Raw genomic sequence first — 16,946 nt, 5'->3', positions numbered from 1 at the left:
TGCTGCTTGGCCTGCTGTGTTCATCCAGCCCTGCACCTTGTTGTCTCGGATTCACCAGCATCTGCAGTTCCTACTATCTCTGATTCAATTTTAAAAACTCCACACTGAATATTTAATCCAACCCGTGTTGGAATCTGAGTGGTTGCCCATGATGCCACTGACTGTCCTAGTTTGGATCATGAACAAAATAAATCAGGTCATTGTGCTCAATTTCTGAATCTGGATCATTCATCTAAAATAGAAACTCTTGTTGATCCAACAGTGACCTCTGAAATACTTCACTCTTCTGACACAAATCTCCAATATGTGCTTATCATTCCTTAGTCTGTTGTTCATTCTGTGGTTGAACCTGAATTTCCACAGCTGAACTTGCTTATGAGCCTTTGGTGTTTTTATGAAAGGTCTTGTGCAAATGAGACTGCATCTACTCGTAGGCATCAATGCAGTCTGATAGTTATTTCCACAGAGAAACCAAAGATGTTAGTGATGCTAGAGCTTCCCTTCTGAATCCATGGTGGTTCAATTAGTTATGTCAGTCACAGTACTCTCACTTTGAGAAGGCTCTGAGTTTAAGTACAGTCCAAAGACTTCAACGTTATCCTGTCAGTTGGCACTTTGCAGTGCTGAAGGAATCCGCAGAGATTTGAGTGAGACTTTAAACTGAGGTGCAGTCTGCCTCCTTCAGTGGATGTGAAGAATCCTGTGGCTGTCTTCCAAGATGGGGTGTTGGTGGTGACACTTGTCTTTGCTAATGTTGCCTTCAAATGAAACCGTGCAAGTTGCCGGGGGACCATAAGCTGCTCTCTCATTTGCCACAGCTGGTGGTGAGTTTAGCCTGAGGGCCACCATGTCTCCGTCGATAAGCTGGGGTCTTTTTGCTGACTTCAGCCAGTGCTGCAAGTGAATCTGTGCTGTTAGCATCACATTGGACAGCTGGTTTGCGACATTCAGCTGGACCCTGACAGACTATGTGGCAACTTGACTCCCGGGCTTATTTTGGAATCTTGATCTTATACAAATTATTCGTTATACTTTCCTTCATTATCATTGTCACTACATTTAAAAAAAAAACTATGCTGTTTTACTATTTTCCACTACACATTTGTAGCATGTCAGGGTTGTTGCAGTTAGTTTGACATTGTGCCTGTACAACAGTGCTCAGCACAATGCAAACTAATTTGCCTTTCAATCTGATTTCACATTTGACATGTAAATGAATTTTATGTACCTTAAGTAATATACCATGTATCCAATTGCTGTCAGACCCCTATATTTAATGTTTTAAAGCGTTTCTATGTCTGTTAGTCATGCTAAAGTCTATGAAACCTTGTAAAAAGAAACTAAAAAATTTGTAAGGGAAACAAATGTTGGGTAGCACTGTTGGAATCTGTAAATGATTTTAGGTTGATGTTTTGTGTGCAATGTTTTGTTCCATTTCAACAACAAATATTTGGACACTCGGAGAAGAGGAAGGACTCGAAGGCCCTATTTGTAAGATTTTGCTGGCTTTTCCAGCTTCTTGCCACAAAGGCTAGCACTAACCAGGCACTAGTGTTGAGCTAGACCATTATTGTAACAGTAGCATGAGAGAAACAGATGGCCAAGTTCATGCAAAGTTCATTTGAAGTCTAATATAGCTTTTTGCGGCAGTAATTTTGATATGGCACGTGTGCATTTTACTTCATTCACTTTTAGCTCAAAGTAGTTAATTGCTAAGAGGGATTCAATTTAGTTCCAATGCAAACTTCTGAGAACTATCATTGAAATTCCTTGTTCAAGTTGTGGAGTTTAAGATGTTGGGCCAGGTATTCTGATGGCTGTATAATTGTTTGTGCAGCATAGTTCACAGTTGCGTTTTAGGCTCATATGGAGCACCGAGTGCAGCAGCAGCATCTCTTCCCGTCTCCACCTTCTTTCTCTCTTCCTCCCAAACCCCGCCAGCCCCAGCTTGACCCCAGTAAATTGCGGTATTGAGATGTACGTTGGAATGTGTTACCTTGAACAAACTTGCAAGTGCCTTGATACATCTCAGCATCTGCAAGCACCCAGTTGAACGTTAAGTTCCAATTTGCTAACAGGAAATGTTGCTATTTAATTGCCAAAATCCTTTTTGCCTGCATGTTATTTTACAGCTTGACAATCGGTGTGTCTCGAATTAGTTCTGTGGCTCTTTAAAATAGGTGATAATTATACGGTTAAAAATGGTGGATAGGGTAAAGATTGTTTTGCCATTGCTGATGGCTTCCTCTCTGTCCAAAACAAAAACAAAAATTGCTGGAGAAACACAGCCGGTCTGGCAGCATCTGTGGGATGAAAGCAGAGTTAACGTTTCGAGCCCGGTGACTCATCAGATGTACGGATGCTGCCAGACCTGCTGAATTTCTCCAGCAATTTCTGTTTTTGTTTCTGATCACCAGCATTCACAGTTTTTTATTATTTTATTCCCCTGTGTCTGTATTCACTGCTACTGCTCCCTATTCTTTCAGTATTGGAAAACTGCTGAAACTAGACACTTGATTGTGCATAAGCAGCCATGATGGGTTTAATCTCTCTTTTTTTTCTTCGACCTAACAATTAATTTGGATGCATCTGGATTTTCTCTGTATTTGCCCGCATTGCTGCATTGAAGTGAATGCTATATGGAGTAGCATGGACCTCCGTCCCCTAAAAAAAAAGCAAAATAGTTCTGCAATTTGCTGTTACCTTGCTAAGTTAAACTGACCTGATGACTATTCTAATCTTTGTTCTGCATTTCCTTCTTCCAGGTTCGTTGGATGATGTACTGGATTGTATTTGCCCTTTACACTGTACTTGAAACTTTTGCAGATCTGATGGTATCTTGGTAAGAATTTAAATTGTGTTGATCTATTTTGAAGTGATAACTGGTTGATATAAAATTTTATGCCCTGGGGCGGCACGGTGGCTCAGTGGTTTGCAATGCTGCCTCGAAGCGCTAGGGACCCGGGTTGGATCTCACCCTTGGGCATCTGTGGAGTTTGTACATTCTCCCTGTGTCTATGTGGGTTTTCCCCAGATACACTGGTGACCTCCTAGAGTCCAAAGATGTGCCGGTTAGGTGGATAGGCCATGGGAAATGCAGAGTTGCAGGGATAGGTTAGGGGTGTGGGTCTTGGTGGGATGTTCTTGAGAGGGTCAGTGTTGAGTTGATGGGCCAAATGGCCTGCTTCCACGCTGTATTTATGATGGTAAGACTGATAAATTTGCCAGGCTTTGACTGAGGACTGGCAATTTATTTTTGTTCCGGATGACGGTGTTTGATGTCTTAGTATTTAGTAAGAAATTCCTTAGTTTTGAACAAGCAAAATAAACTTTACTGTCTAAAGCACCAGAATTTATGTAACACAAATATCCTTTTACTAGGGAATCCAATATGTTACTTTCAAAGATCTGACTTTGGAACTCCCTCAAAATCTGCTTTATCTGGATTGTCTGAGTGACTGCTCAGACCTTGGTAGTTTAATCCTCTCTCCAAAGACCAAATTCCCTGGGACTTTTGCCTAATCCTGAATTACCCAGTGTTGATGCTGCCTGAAATAACTTCTGAAGCACTCTCCCATCTCCATACTGCAACTGATGGTAATACTGCATACAGAGAGAGATCCCAGAGTGAGAGACAAAAACAGAAATTACTGGAAAAGCTCAGCAAGTCTGGCAGCATCTGTGAAGAAAAATCAGAGTTAACGTTTTAGGTCCGATGACTCTTCCACAGAATTCCCAGAGTGAGAGATCTGGTTTGATTAACCATAAGTTTTTTGTTTCTTTAAAGTTTACTGTGGTAGTCAGTCGCCCAACAGATTCACAAAAGGCTAACCACGAAATTTCAACAATAGAATGTAGACTTCTATTACACAACAGGAAATGAACTGATACACTGTGCAAGGATTATTTGAAACAGTCTTATTACAAATAGCAGAAAGAGAGATTCAGCTGTTTCCCCTAAACTTTAGCCACAGTCAAACCTCAGGACATCCTTCTCAGCATACGAAAACCAATTGTTTAGCTGTAATTGGTTACTTTTTGGCAAGCTATTTTCTTTGGATGGTGTAGAGACCTGCTTTATCAGTTCACTTATTTCTCAACATGCGTTCTTTTAAACTACTTGTCAACAGCCTTAGACAATATTTTGATTTCTGACATCTCAACGGCTTTCTGCTTATTGACCATTGTTTCTTACTGATTCCTAAGTCATTCAGGAGTTACTTGTAGCCAAAAGTACTAGGAAACTGCTAAACTAACAGAAATTCTGCTTTTAAGAGCAGCAGCTAGTCTCTGAACCTGCACATGGCCTGTCACCTTGAGGATGGTTCTGACTTTGTGTTTCTAGAGTCCTGACAATACGCAACACCTCTTAACTTTCTAGAGACTGCCTTTTTCGAATGAATTGTTCATCTCAAAGGTTTAACCACCTAATTAAAATGCATTTCAAGAAATTTCCAGACACCCCATCACCACATTAAAAACTGAAATCAAAGTAAAATTGTCTCCTCATCCTTGATGTGCTATAGAAATGAAAACTGAACTTTAAGCTATTCATCATTCCTCTACATTAAGATGCATTTGCGTTTGACTACCTTCAGCCAATTAATATCTTCCAGAAAATACACCCCCAAAGAACATAAAACCAGAGAACCTTCTTAACTTCTACCTATCTCCATGACAATGTAATCTGCTGTGTATTCTGTAATCTTTGGAGTTAAGTATCCCTCGTTTTGAATTTCTTGATTGTTTTACAGTCTTGCAGAATTCAGCAAATTACTTTAAGCTAGGTTAGATCTAATGTTCAAGACAAACTATCTTTTCTATCCTGATCTGCCTTTGTAGCTGTTACATCTCTTCAAGCAACAAGACCCCAACCTTATAAATGTGATACACTGCAAGGTGTTGAAATTGCATTTATCCCATTTCTGTATATTTAAAGTTATGAAACTTAAAAGATTTAGATACTAAAACATGCAAAATATGAAACTAGATATTTGCAACAAATTTAAAAGAAAAGCTGTAAATGGGAGACATCTGTAATGAATACTTTGGAAAAATGCAAAAAGAAATAAAGTACAGCAAGCCTTTTATTAACTGGCACTCATTGGGATCAAGAGTGTGCTGGTTGATTCAGATAATGAAGTAGTACACAAAACTGCAGTAAACTCTGACCAACCAAAGCTTCGAGACATCAGTATCCCTCAAAAATCTTTGTAAAACCAACACACCTCCTAAAATCAGTGTATAAACACAGTAAGTAATAGAAAGATAATGCAGGGGGTATGCACATCTCCGTTATAATTTATGAACAGCATAAATACTCGAACATCGTGGTAGATCATGGTATTTGAGGTATATAATTTTTGCCAGTTTATCAAGAGTGCCAGCTGATAAAGTGCTGGTTACAACAAAGTTTGGTGTTCTCTGTCATCAGGTTAGACAGCATTTTTGGAGAGAGAAATGATTACTATTTCAGGTAGATGATTTTTCATCAAAACTGGTGAAGGTTCTTAAAGAAATACACAAGAGGATAATGAGGGGAGAATGACCTTACTTTTCCTTCTATGATAAACTGGCGGATAGGAGGGATTAAATGACAAAAGAGATAATGGTGGAAGGAAAGAGGAGATGATAATTGGCGCTTGCAAAAAACGCTGGAAAAGGTGTCTATGAGCAAAACAGTGATTACCAATAGCACCTATTGTAGAAACAAAAGACATCGTAAGGAGCTGCTGTGGTTGAATTCAGTGAATCCAGAAATCTGTACACAATTCTAAATATGCAGCAGGCCTGTCGGCCTCTGTGAAGGGTGATGATGAGCTGTGGTGCACCCTCACATTTACTTGAAATCAGTCATGAATAAATGCTGATATTGATTTTTTTTCTCCCAGTGGCTGATTAACTTGCTATGTGTTTTCTCGCAATTTCTGATGATTAGCCTTTAGTGAAAATATTGGCTGTATCATTCTTGCCAGCCAGATATATTGATGTTGAATGCTCCCACTGTCAAAATTTGAGTAATTTTTCTCAATCCTGTTCTGAGTGATGTTTATGTGATGTTACAGAATTATTTTTGGGACACTTGTCTGCAACACAATGGCACCTGTTTTCAAATCCATAATGAGAATTGCTGAATTCTCATAAAATCTGGGAAGTTGTTATTGATGTGGTGGTGGTTATTTGGTTTTTGTATCAATTAATCTCACTAGCTGGGCTAGTATTTATTGTCCATCTCTAATTGCCCTTGAGAAGGTGGTGAGCTATTTTCTTGAACTGCTGCAGTTTATGTGGTGTAGGTATACCTACACGATACGAGGAAGGGGTGTTCCAGCGACAGTGAAGGGACCGTTATTGTATATATCCAAGTTACGATGGAAATGTGCAGGTAAAGTTCCATTTCCCTGCTGCACTTGTCCTTTTAGATGGAAATAGTTGTTTGGTTCAGAAGGTATCGAATTGGGAGCCTTGATGAAATTCTGCAGTGTACCTTGTAGGTAGCGTACCCTGTGGGCACTGAGCATCGGTGGTGGAGTAAGTGGATACATATGTAAGTGGTGCTAAACAAGTTGGCTGCTTTGTCCTGAATGGTGTCAAGCTCCTTGAGTGTTGTTGGAGCTGTACTCATCCAGGCAAATGGGGAGCATTCTATCACACTGCTGACTGTCACCTTGGTGGTGGACAGGCTTTGGAGAGCCAGGAGGTGAGTCATTCCTTGCAGGATTTCCAGCATCTTAATCAGTGAAATGGCTGACCCTCTCTCTCTCTCTCTTCTCAAAATACTGGTGGGAATCTGCACTCAGTGTGAGAGTCTAGCTTGTGTGGAGTTGAAACACTTGGATGATTTGCTTAGTTTAGGTTAGAGCATGAATCCCCAGGAAAACCACTCATAGTGGCACCTCATCCACTACTTACACCGTTCACTGTCTTCACCACAGGTGCAGTAGCAACAGTATGTGCTTTCTGAAGAATGTACTACAACAACTCGCCAATCAAGGTTCTTTCACACCATTTTCCAAATGTGATCACTCTCACTTGGAAGGACACATGCAGCAGATGTGCAGAGCATAGCCACCTGCAAATTCCCCTCCAAGCCATCTCGAACTAGCAACGTTGCCATTTCTACAGTATTAAAATCCTGGAGCTCCCTTCTGAGTGGCACTATATGGTTGTACGTGCCCCACTGTGGATTTGTGTTAAAGAAGACAGCTTAACATCACCTAATCCACAGCTTTTAGGGATTTGCAATTAAGACTAGCCTTGCCAATGGTGGTCACGTCCCAAGAACGTAATAAAGGAGCTCAGATGCTGCTGTGTATTCAGGTATTTAAGATATTAACAGCTCCATGTGGGCTGGGGACAGTGCAGTGATTCAAGAAACATTAAAAACTTAATTGTTTGCTTATCATCCTGACCTAGGATCTTAATTTGATTCTGTGATAATTGAATTCATTGAATTTCAGGTAGTGGCAATTTAATTGCTCATGGGAAATATTTTCTGAATTGATGAGGTTAACAAGCCGACTTGGAATCTGAATGTTAATGATGCTTGGGACCCATTTGAAGAAGTTGATTACTCACAGAAATCCATGAAAAACATGGCTCCCATTAGTTCCAGGGTTTAGAAAAAACAGTTTCCAGATGCCTTCTCCATTTTGCTGGAAACAGCAACGGCTTCCTCCAGAGATTGTTGCAGTTGTCGCTTTGACTGCTTATGGGATATCTGTGAAGCAGACGTCCGTCAGCTAGAGTGTTTCATATCCCTTCCATACAATACTGTCTGAACTTGTCCGCTGTTCACTGGCGGCAGAAATTACCGTGCCCTTTCTCCTGTGAAGTTTATCTTTGTGTTCCCCTGAGTATAGTTGATTACTGCCCATGTTGTACTGTAAACCATTCTTGCAAAGCGTGCACAGAGAAATGTTTTGCTGTATTCTTTGCATGGCGTTAGCTAAAACAGGACAAATGCTCTACACACACTGATTCCATAGGATAGAATAAGGCCCTTTAATTCCTGGTGTACTGTAACACTCCTTCATTTATACCTATGCACAAGTTCTCAAAAAAATATTCTGTAGTGACCTTAAGACCCCTGTCTTCACATACTCATTCTAAACTGGTACTCTCTCCTGTCGGTTATGTAATCAGTTGCATCAGATTTGGTTCAGTTACTCTCAGACCTTTGACACTAGTTACCAATATAGATTGTAAATAGCTGAGGCCTAGTGATGCTGCATGGGGGTCCACCACCGAATGTCTTTCAGAAACTGAGCTAAGGCCATATTAATCTTTGTTTTAAGATAGGTGTGTGTCTCAAAGAATAATGAGAATTCTCCCAATGTGATTTTATCTCCCTAAGTTCTCTTCCTAAAAATTTGCGCTCAATTTGTATTTCCATTTTTGTAACCTGCTTCTGGAGTCTGGTGAGGGAATGGAAGACAAAGTTGTGTGAAACTGAAATTGCACATGCAATTTGTGGAAAATGTACTTTAACTTATCAACCTGGCTATATTGCAGTGTGTCAAGCTGCAGCTGTGTTTTGTAAAATGAACAAGCGTGGGGTAAGCCACCAAGAAACTAACTAAGATGACTCTAGTTTTGTCAGTTTGCATCTAAATACCGAGCATAATTGACTTCTGAGTTTACATTTAGCTTGATATTTGTTACTGTTGGTTTGCAGGCTTCCACTGTACTACGAACTTAAAGTGGCATTTGTTATCTGGTTGCTATCCCCATACACTCGAGGTGCAAGTTTACTTTACAGAAAGTTCCTGCATCCTCTTCTATCCTCACGTGAACGGGTAAGTATTTCACTTGCTGCCAAGTCTATGCGTAATGTCCATTTTTAATTGATTCCCATTCTAACTACAGCATGTTGGTGAAAGCAGTTTAAATTGCTAGTTTTATCTGGACTGATATTGATTTGGAGTACATGATGCACAAACTGAAGATGCGCCATAGTGTAATAAGAAACATCAGTTGCAATTTTGTGAAGTAAAACTTTTGAGTCTTGTACGCTCTTCATAGAATTACAGAATTGTTACAATGTAGGTAGAGGCCATTCTGCCCATCCTGTCTGGATTGGTTTGTGTTGTCTGGTTTTATCTTACCAGTCAATTGTGCTCTTGGTGGCAACATATATTTAATCGAAAATTTGCAATGGGAAAATGGCAGTGCAATTAAGAATGGAAAACAAATTTTCAGTTTTTTAACTGTTCTAATTGATCTTTGCGAGCTTATCAATTAGCATAATTTGAAATACTGAGCATAAGAAAGGTTTGGCTGATCTGCGATGAGTGATGACTTACTGGATTGGCCACAGTCTCTGTTTGAGACTATATTTGTCGTCTGTGAGGACAATGTTACACTTGTCGAGTTTGGGGCTGTGTAAGGTATGGAATGACTGGCTGCAGATTAAGCTATTTCTCAGGCCCAACCTCAAGGTACACCTGAATGCACAAGTATAATTTATTTGTTGCCGGTTAGTGGCAGATTGAGCTGGGAGATGGAAGGAGCCTAGATATAGTCACACGTGACTGTTCTAATAAATAGAGAGTAAGTGCTGAAGGATTACTACAGTGTCAATCGTGTAGTTCTTCGGATGAGATTTTAAATTCTGGACCTGTATTCCCTCCCAAGTGGGCATAAAAAGTGATATCAAAAAGAAGGGGCATTTTAACTTGTATCTCTTTGTCTGTTGATTATCTGATTACCTGTATAATTGCTGTTTGGACTTTCCTGTTTGCAAATTAGTTACGGCAAGCTTTGGCATGTTCACAATTGCAAAACTAATTGAATAAATTTTAAATTCTGTCTTAATATTTAACAAAAATTTAAACAGTTATGTTTTGATTTAGAAAACTTTCTCACAAAATGAGGGATATAGTAACTTGAGCTATTAATCCATCTTGGTGTAAGAGATAGTGTTGTTTAATTTTTAAGCGAATATTTAATGACTGTTATAGTATTCATTTTTTTTGTTACAGGAAATTGATGACTATATTAGTCAAGCCAAAGATCGAAGCTATGATACTATGGTGAAGTTTGGAAAGCAAGGTCTAAACTTTGCTGCAACTGCTGCTGTGTCTGCTGCAGTGAAGGCAAGTATTGTGCCCTTGTCGAAAATTGCTGAAGTTGAAGATTTCTATTAAATCAAATTCACGTAGTGTTATAATATCTGAACATAACGTTGTTCTAGGCCTTCTATGGAATTTATCCTGTCCTGCTTTCAGGCCGAATTAAGAGCATCCTGTAAGATTTATTTTTCAAAGTTCTAAGGTGCGTGTGCAGGAAATGAAAGAGGGAACATGGGTAGTACAGTCTCACACGTAACATCTATGTTAGTTTGCGTCAAAGGTTGTACGCAAATAAGGAGAAAATAGAAGACGATGTTTCTCAATTTTGTGCATAGATCCTCCTAAAATGCACCACATGCCTCATCAGATATTTTAGCCTAACATTGAAAAAGTAAACCTATCTTAAAGTATGCCTTTATTAAGCCTCCAAATACTTTAATATACAGAAGTTGATGCATATATTAAAAACATGGTTTATTTCCATTGTATTTTAATTCTGCACCAACAGTTTTATAGATTTAATTTTATGTTCTTGCCTAGCTTGTAGTTTCCCTTCTGTCTTTTATTCTAACTGTGATATTGCTTTCTCTTGCCTGTATTCGCAAACTGTCTTCAGGATTGTTGCTCAGCTTTCTGCTGTTGTACTGGGCCATTCAAGTTGAGGTAATAAGACTATTGGCATAAGTTGTTTGACATGGATAATTGCTGCTGTACTTATTTTTCTAAGATATGGTTGACTGGCACTAATTACCTTTTTAGCCTTAAATTTGAATGTTTGTTACCATTGGGAAAATTCCAGTAATTGGAATTGTAATGCTGGTTTTTAAAGCTACAAGCAGCATGTATTCCTCATCAGTAGCCTTGCAACTTCAATGTGTATTGTCCTTTTTAATATTTCTACACATTCTTTATTGGTGTCTTTTGGGATTCAAGCAGTTTAAAAACTTTGCACTGTAAGTCAATCTGAAAATTAAAATGGGAATATTGGGGTTGGGTTCTTCTATAATTAACATTGAGGCAATTGGTTACGGAATGAAAATTGAACAAATCCTCATACAAATTGAATTTTCAGTTAGAAAGGGGTCGTCTTCTGATTGTCACAGTTGTTAACTTGCCGAAACATCCTGACTGAAAGAAAAAACAACTCCTTGTTTGTCATTGTTGATTTCTGGTTTGGACTTCCATTGTTTGAGCAATTTTGGAATTGGTTTTGACGTACTAATTATATGCAAAACAAAATTTGTAGTTTCCCACTTAAAACATGCTAAATTATTTTCATACTCTTGCTCGTGCTTACTCTGGAGAATACAGTTCTGTCCAGTTGCTTAACTGTCATTATGTGGTTGTGCCAGTAATAGTTAGCTTGTAATAATACACAGCTTTTTTTATCTGTAAGTGTTGCTTTTAACAGTGTTTACAAAAAAACAGGATTTTGACAGTACCGCATGTAAATTAGTTGCTTTCTTTTCGGAGTATTTTTCTTTGTATTTATCGTTTTCCTTGATTTAGTAGTGTCCATTGTCATCTGGTTTAGCTTATGTATCAACCTTTTGTAGAAAAGTAAGACTTTCCAGTGTCCCCAATTTGTGATGTTGAAACTGCGCTGCCGTCTTAATTCTATGTTGACAGAAACTTGCAGTAGATTTCAGAGATGAGACGAGCCCTTAGGAGGGAAGGGATAGGCATTCCTCCTCAGTGTGTTCATGGATCTCTGGTGTTCAAAAGGGTGACCAATGTTTGAAGCACTCCGAAGGCGGTTGCAGTTATCCCCTTGTTAAAATGAGCATGGTTCATGAGAGAGCTTGAACATTGTTACAAGTGGCTACTTCACTATGGTGAGACTCCTCTCAGTCAGCACACTTTGACTGGTCACTGGATGACAGTTGATAGCTTTAGATTTTTAATTTGTCTGACTGTGGTGGTCTCACTGTATAGCCCCAGCTGACATTACGCATTCTAGATCTGAGATTAAACCTGATGCTTTCCTGACCTCTGACTTGGTACCACAACACACTTTTTGTGCATGTATCCTTTAAAGCTGAAGGGAGACTTCTTAAAATCTCTAACTATAGTACAGCAATTGTTAAACATTGAATGCATTTGATGAAAAATGAAGGTTTATGATGTCTGATTTTTGTTGTTCCATGTAGAGTCAAGGTGCAATCACAGAGAGACTGAGAAGTTTGAGTATGCATGATTTAACAGCAATACAAGGCGATGAACCAGTGGGACATCGCTCCATCGATGTTGCTGCAGATACCAGAAGGAAGGTGAAACATTTGAAAGATGATGCTAGTAAGTAGCTTAACAAAAATATTACAACGACTTAAATGTAAATGCTGAAGTAATCAGGTATGTAGTACAGCATGTAAATTTTCTGGAAAGTAAACTCTGAAACTGGGCTGCAGCTGTAACATGGATGTAACATGCCAGAATTGTTTTGGAAAGTGGGGAAGTTGGGCGAAGAGAGGGGTGCTGGAGTTCACCTTACCAGCCTGGCATTTTTAGAGTGTGATTCAATAGATTTTATCACTATCTTTTGATCTGAGATTGAAAACAAAGAGCCTGCTGACAGTAAGTGGACTGTAGCATAATGATACATTACAGGGCTAGTAATCCTGTGGTCAGGAGATTAGCATACAAATCCTGCCATAGTAACCGGAATTTATTTCAAGTAAAATCTTGAATAAAAAAACTATAGTAAGTAATGTTCACCATCTAACAGTTGGATTACCATAAAAAGCTCATCTGGATCCCAAGTATTATTTCAGGAAGGAAATCTGGCCTATATGTGACTCCAAATGCGCAGCAATGTGACTAATTTTTAACTGGTTTCTGACGTGGCTTAACAAGTAACTTAGTCGTCAAAAAGGTGACTGACCATCTTTTTGGGGGCATTTGTAAATGGACAATGAACTTTTGGCTTACTCGTGACACCCACGTTTTACAAATGAATTTCAACAATTTCCTGACCTGTGACTAGTTTGAACAGTAAGATTTACTTTGTAACTTTCATTAATTGTTTCCTGCTTCTGGAGACCACAAATCTCTAGAATGGCAATTAGTATTTCATTGCAGTTGAGAATGCTCCAGAGGATTTAGCAAGGCCAGCATGAATTTTAATTTGATTCTCATCTTGATCTGAGGTAGGGAAGGGGGAACTGCTAGCTTTCCCAGCCTTGACATCTGGCAAGTTTGGCAGTCTGCCAGACTTCAGTTGAAACATGTGTTTAGGGAAATGTCTATGTTTATCTTCATTTTACAGATTTGCCTCAGCACATTTTTTTCCACATTGGAAATCTGAAACTTGCTTTACCCCACCTATCCCATTGCCAGCTCTTGCAAGGCTGTGGATACTAAGTATTACAAGATGCATTGACTATCATTTTATCTATGTTTAGTGATCTAAAGTGTTTCCTTCTATCGCCTACCAATTTGCAAGTGGCTTTTTGAAAGCTAGAAACTCGTTAGTATGTAATGACCAAAGTGTGACTTTGTACTACACTAAGAGAGGCCCACACTGTGAAAATAGGAAATGCATCATGAAACCATTGTAGTAAACGCACAAATATATTGTGTTTCAAAATGAGAACTTCTTGCCTTTTTATAATGTTGCATGTGTATCCTGGTTATTACTTGTTTTCTGAATGCTTCATAGTATATCTGTAGTCATTTCACTGCCATCACAATTTGTGTCAGTTTGGCCTAAGTTCAGAATTGGCGGATTATATGAAGTGCCCAGAGGCTTATCAAAAACCAGAATAAGCAGGAATGTTACTTCACAGAAGAGTTCTTTGCACCAGATTTGTGGTGTTTAGCATTGGTGCAAAGATCAATCTGCAAGGACTGAACTTGTAGAAATGTATCCTGAATGATCGTGCACAAGTGAAACTTCCACTTTTGCTAAGCATTCTAAATCTGATTTTCAAAATAATCGAGTGAATTGTAGCTACTACTCAATACAATAGTAATTATAACTAGTCATTGTGTGTATTCAATATAAACATTCACATTGGGCACCTTGTTCCAAGCTCTCTGTTATTCCTGTATCTCCTGCTCATTTGGCTCTAGGTGCTGTTCATAAAAATATTTAATATCTCATCATTGTGTATTCATTTCTGGAGAAAGGAACATGTTTTAATTTCTTGCTGCTGGTGGTGACAACAGTATAATTGATGTTTAATTACATTGAGAGATATACACAATGGGTGTCTGGTGTGTTCTGATGTATTTGGGCTCTGTGAACAGATATTCTGAAATTTCAAAATGTGTTTTTCCAATTCTAGACTGTAATCCTTGATTACAACTGTATGGGCCACTTAGTTGTTTTGAGAGCTGTGGGGTCTGGGCACTGAAGTGTTTGGTGCCCCCATGTGGAGAGTAGGCCAAATGTAGAATGATAATCCTTATTTGGACATTGTTCCTAACTGAATTTAAACAGTGAACTGAACTTCAATGCCTGCTTTGTCCATTGACAGACACTTGACTTTTACATTCAGAAACTTGTGCAAAAGCATCTGCAGAATATGGTTAGTAAGTTTACTGAATTGCCATTTCATTTCAGATAGGAGTTTTAATTTTGATGATGATCTGGATGGTAAGGCGCAGTCAGAGGAAGACCATGATGCTGCTCATTCAGACGATGAGATTGCCAAACAGAAATACCTCCGACGATCACAGAGCCTTAAACTGAAACAGCGAGGCTATCGTAAAGAGGTAAATTTTTTCAGCTCTTTGCAGCTTTAGATCTTTATCTTTTAATCTGTTATCATCATATTTTGATTTCTTGCAGTGTATTTGGGCATGTATTGAAGTGAGTTAAATATTTCGGTTTATTTCCAAATATAGTATGAGTTGAAGTGACCAAAGTTGAAACTTAGATTCTGTTCAGAATTGAGTATGAATTTGAAAACAGATCAGGTGATTGTTTGTTTGTTTGTTTGTTTGTTTGTTTGTTTGTATGCACCAGTATAGAACTTAATTCCATCAAATCACGGACTTGCTCTGTTAGAGTAGAGAAAGTTATTTTGTCAAACTTGAGGGATTTTGTTAAGAGCACTTCTTTACGACGGCATAAAAGTTGGTGATCGGGGGCATAGATTTAAGCTGAATGAAAATTTATTGGTATTGAATTGGCTTCTGCCAATGTAATTCCAATTTATAAAACAAACATAGGTCAATAAACACTTTCTCTTTTATTCATGCTGTAATATATAAATCTTGTGATTCAGCTGTTCAAAATTAAATCATTGACCCTTCTGTGCTCCTTGGAGAATAATTTCAACTCTATAATCTTTGTGACCAAAGTCGTCATCCCTTTTACCATTTGAGTAGATCTCTGCACCCTCTCGAAGGAATGGTTTTATGTATGAATGGGAAAGATGAAAATGAGAACTGTAAATCATTTGAAAAATTCTACGTACCTGATAATTATTAGTGTGGGCTATAAGAAAGTGTTAATGTGCACTTTATTCCAAGAAAATGTAGTAACCAAATTTTATTTTGTACAGACCAGGTATGGATCGCTGAAACTGAGAAGTAAGAAGAGACCCCAATGTAGTTATATCACTACAGGATGAAGTGACTATTTTGCTAAAGATTTCTACTGAGTGTGACTTGACCTGAATATGTGCAGTTTGATATGTTATAAATACTTCATTTTTTCAAAAAAAACTGCAAATCTGTGGTTCCTACATATGTCTGTTCTTGACTGATCCCTCTGAGTTAAACCAGTAGATGCCACTTTCATTGTAATCAGTGGGCTCAAAAAGTAACGAACGTAACTGGTAGTTTAAAAAGAATTAACAGGAAAAGTAGTCATCATTGATCAACTTAACTTTTTGCATGAAGTGTAATCCTTAACAACGGGAACATCACAAAGAAGAAGTGGACAGCTAAGAGACCAAGATTGATTATTTCAAGGAGAAAATATGAAATACTTGAATCCTACAAATACTTCCAGGTCTTAAAAGTAACTTGAATTTGAGCTATCTTTAAAGCATCAAAGTCAGCAAATATTCCAAATGTACTTTCTTCAAAGAAGTGCACACCTGACTCCGACCATACTTAAAATGTTTTCAGGAATGATTTGGTAACTTTCTGGGTTGATAGTTGGAATGTTGGTATTTTGTGATATATGCATGTGTTACGGATGGCACATTTCCAAAGTTGTGCATTTTTGAAGCCAAAATGCAAAATATTTGGTATTTTCAAATACAAGTGTATTGCACACTGACTGCATGTTTTTATAGTTTTGTAAAGTTTAATGGTGCCTTCATTTCAGTAAGGTCAGGATATGCTTATGCTGTAAATCCTTTAACATTCTTGTTTTCTTAACTTCATATTTTTAAATATGAAATATATTGATGTAATTTTAGAATCAAGTACTTGGGGAAACTATCGTGTGTCATCTTGAATGTGAAGTATTCTCTGAATTCTGCCATTCAGGTAAATGTTGACACAGTGTAATATATGACTATTTATTTATCAGGTTCTCAAAATAGCAGAAGTTGCTGGTTGTCTTTTGATGTCTAGAATGCAGCTGAGCTGCAATACATGTACCAATTAGTGCAAGACTCAAAGCTTTTATTGTAATAAATCTACTTCTGATAGTACACGTTTTTGCCTTTGACTTCTTATTATAGCTTGCTTGATGGTTTTCTGTACGTTGACTGGTGAGTCAATGTTGTTCGTCGCTCCAAGTTTTCTGTTGAAATAACTAAAAGGAGACTTAATTTATTTATTTGGTAATTTTCACAACCACTGCATGTCTCAAATATACTTGACACCCAGTGAAGCACCTTCAAACTGTTATAATGTTGGAATAGTTGATTTGCATACAGCTTCACAGACAGCAATTGGATACTGTCAGTG

General features: G+C 38.2%; 1 protein-coding gene across 3 annotated transcripts in view; it reads left to right on the top strand.

Moving 5' to 3' along the window:
• The window catches only part of reep3b (receptor accessory protein 3b), a 51,615-nt gene extending 34,928 nt beyond the window's left edge, over positions 1 to 16,687 (top strand). For all 3 annotated transcript variants that reach the window (XM_048608840.1, XM_048608841.1, XM_048608842.1), the window contains exons 3-8: positions 2,766 to 2,842; positions 8,678 to 8,798; positions 9,984 to 10,097; positions 12,224 to 12,368; positions 14,638 to 14,789; positions 15,584 to 16,687. In XM_048608840.1, the coding sequence (XP_048464797.1) occupies positions 2,766 to 2,842; positions 8,678 to 8,798; positions 9,984 to 10,097; positions 12,224 to 12,368; positions 14,638 to 14,789; positions 15,584 to 15,652 (678 nt within the window). In that variant the 3' untranslated portion in view covers positions 15,653 to 16,687. The remainder of the gene's footprint in view (positions 1 to 2,765; positions 2,843 to 8,677; positions 8,799 to 9,983; positions 10,098 to 12,223; positions 12,369 to 14,637; positions 14,790 to 15,583) is intronic.
• Positions 16,688 to 16,946: the final 259 nt, after the last annotated feature.

Source organism: Rhincodon typus, chromosome 20 (genome assembly GCF_021869965.1).
Source record: "Rhincodon typus isolate 14 chromosome 20, sRhiTyp1.1, whole genome shotgun sequence".
Lineage (NCBI taxonomy): Eukaryota > Metazoa > Chordata > Chondrichthyes > Orectolobiformes > Rhincodontidae > Rhincodon > Rhincodon typus.
Note: the sequence above shows the minus strand (reverse complement) of the source record. Positions and strands in the feature narration are given on the sequence as shown.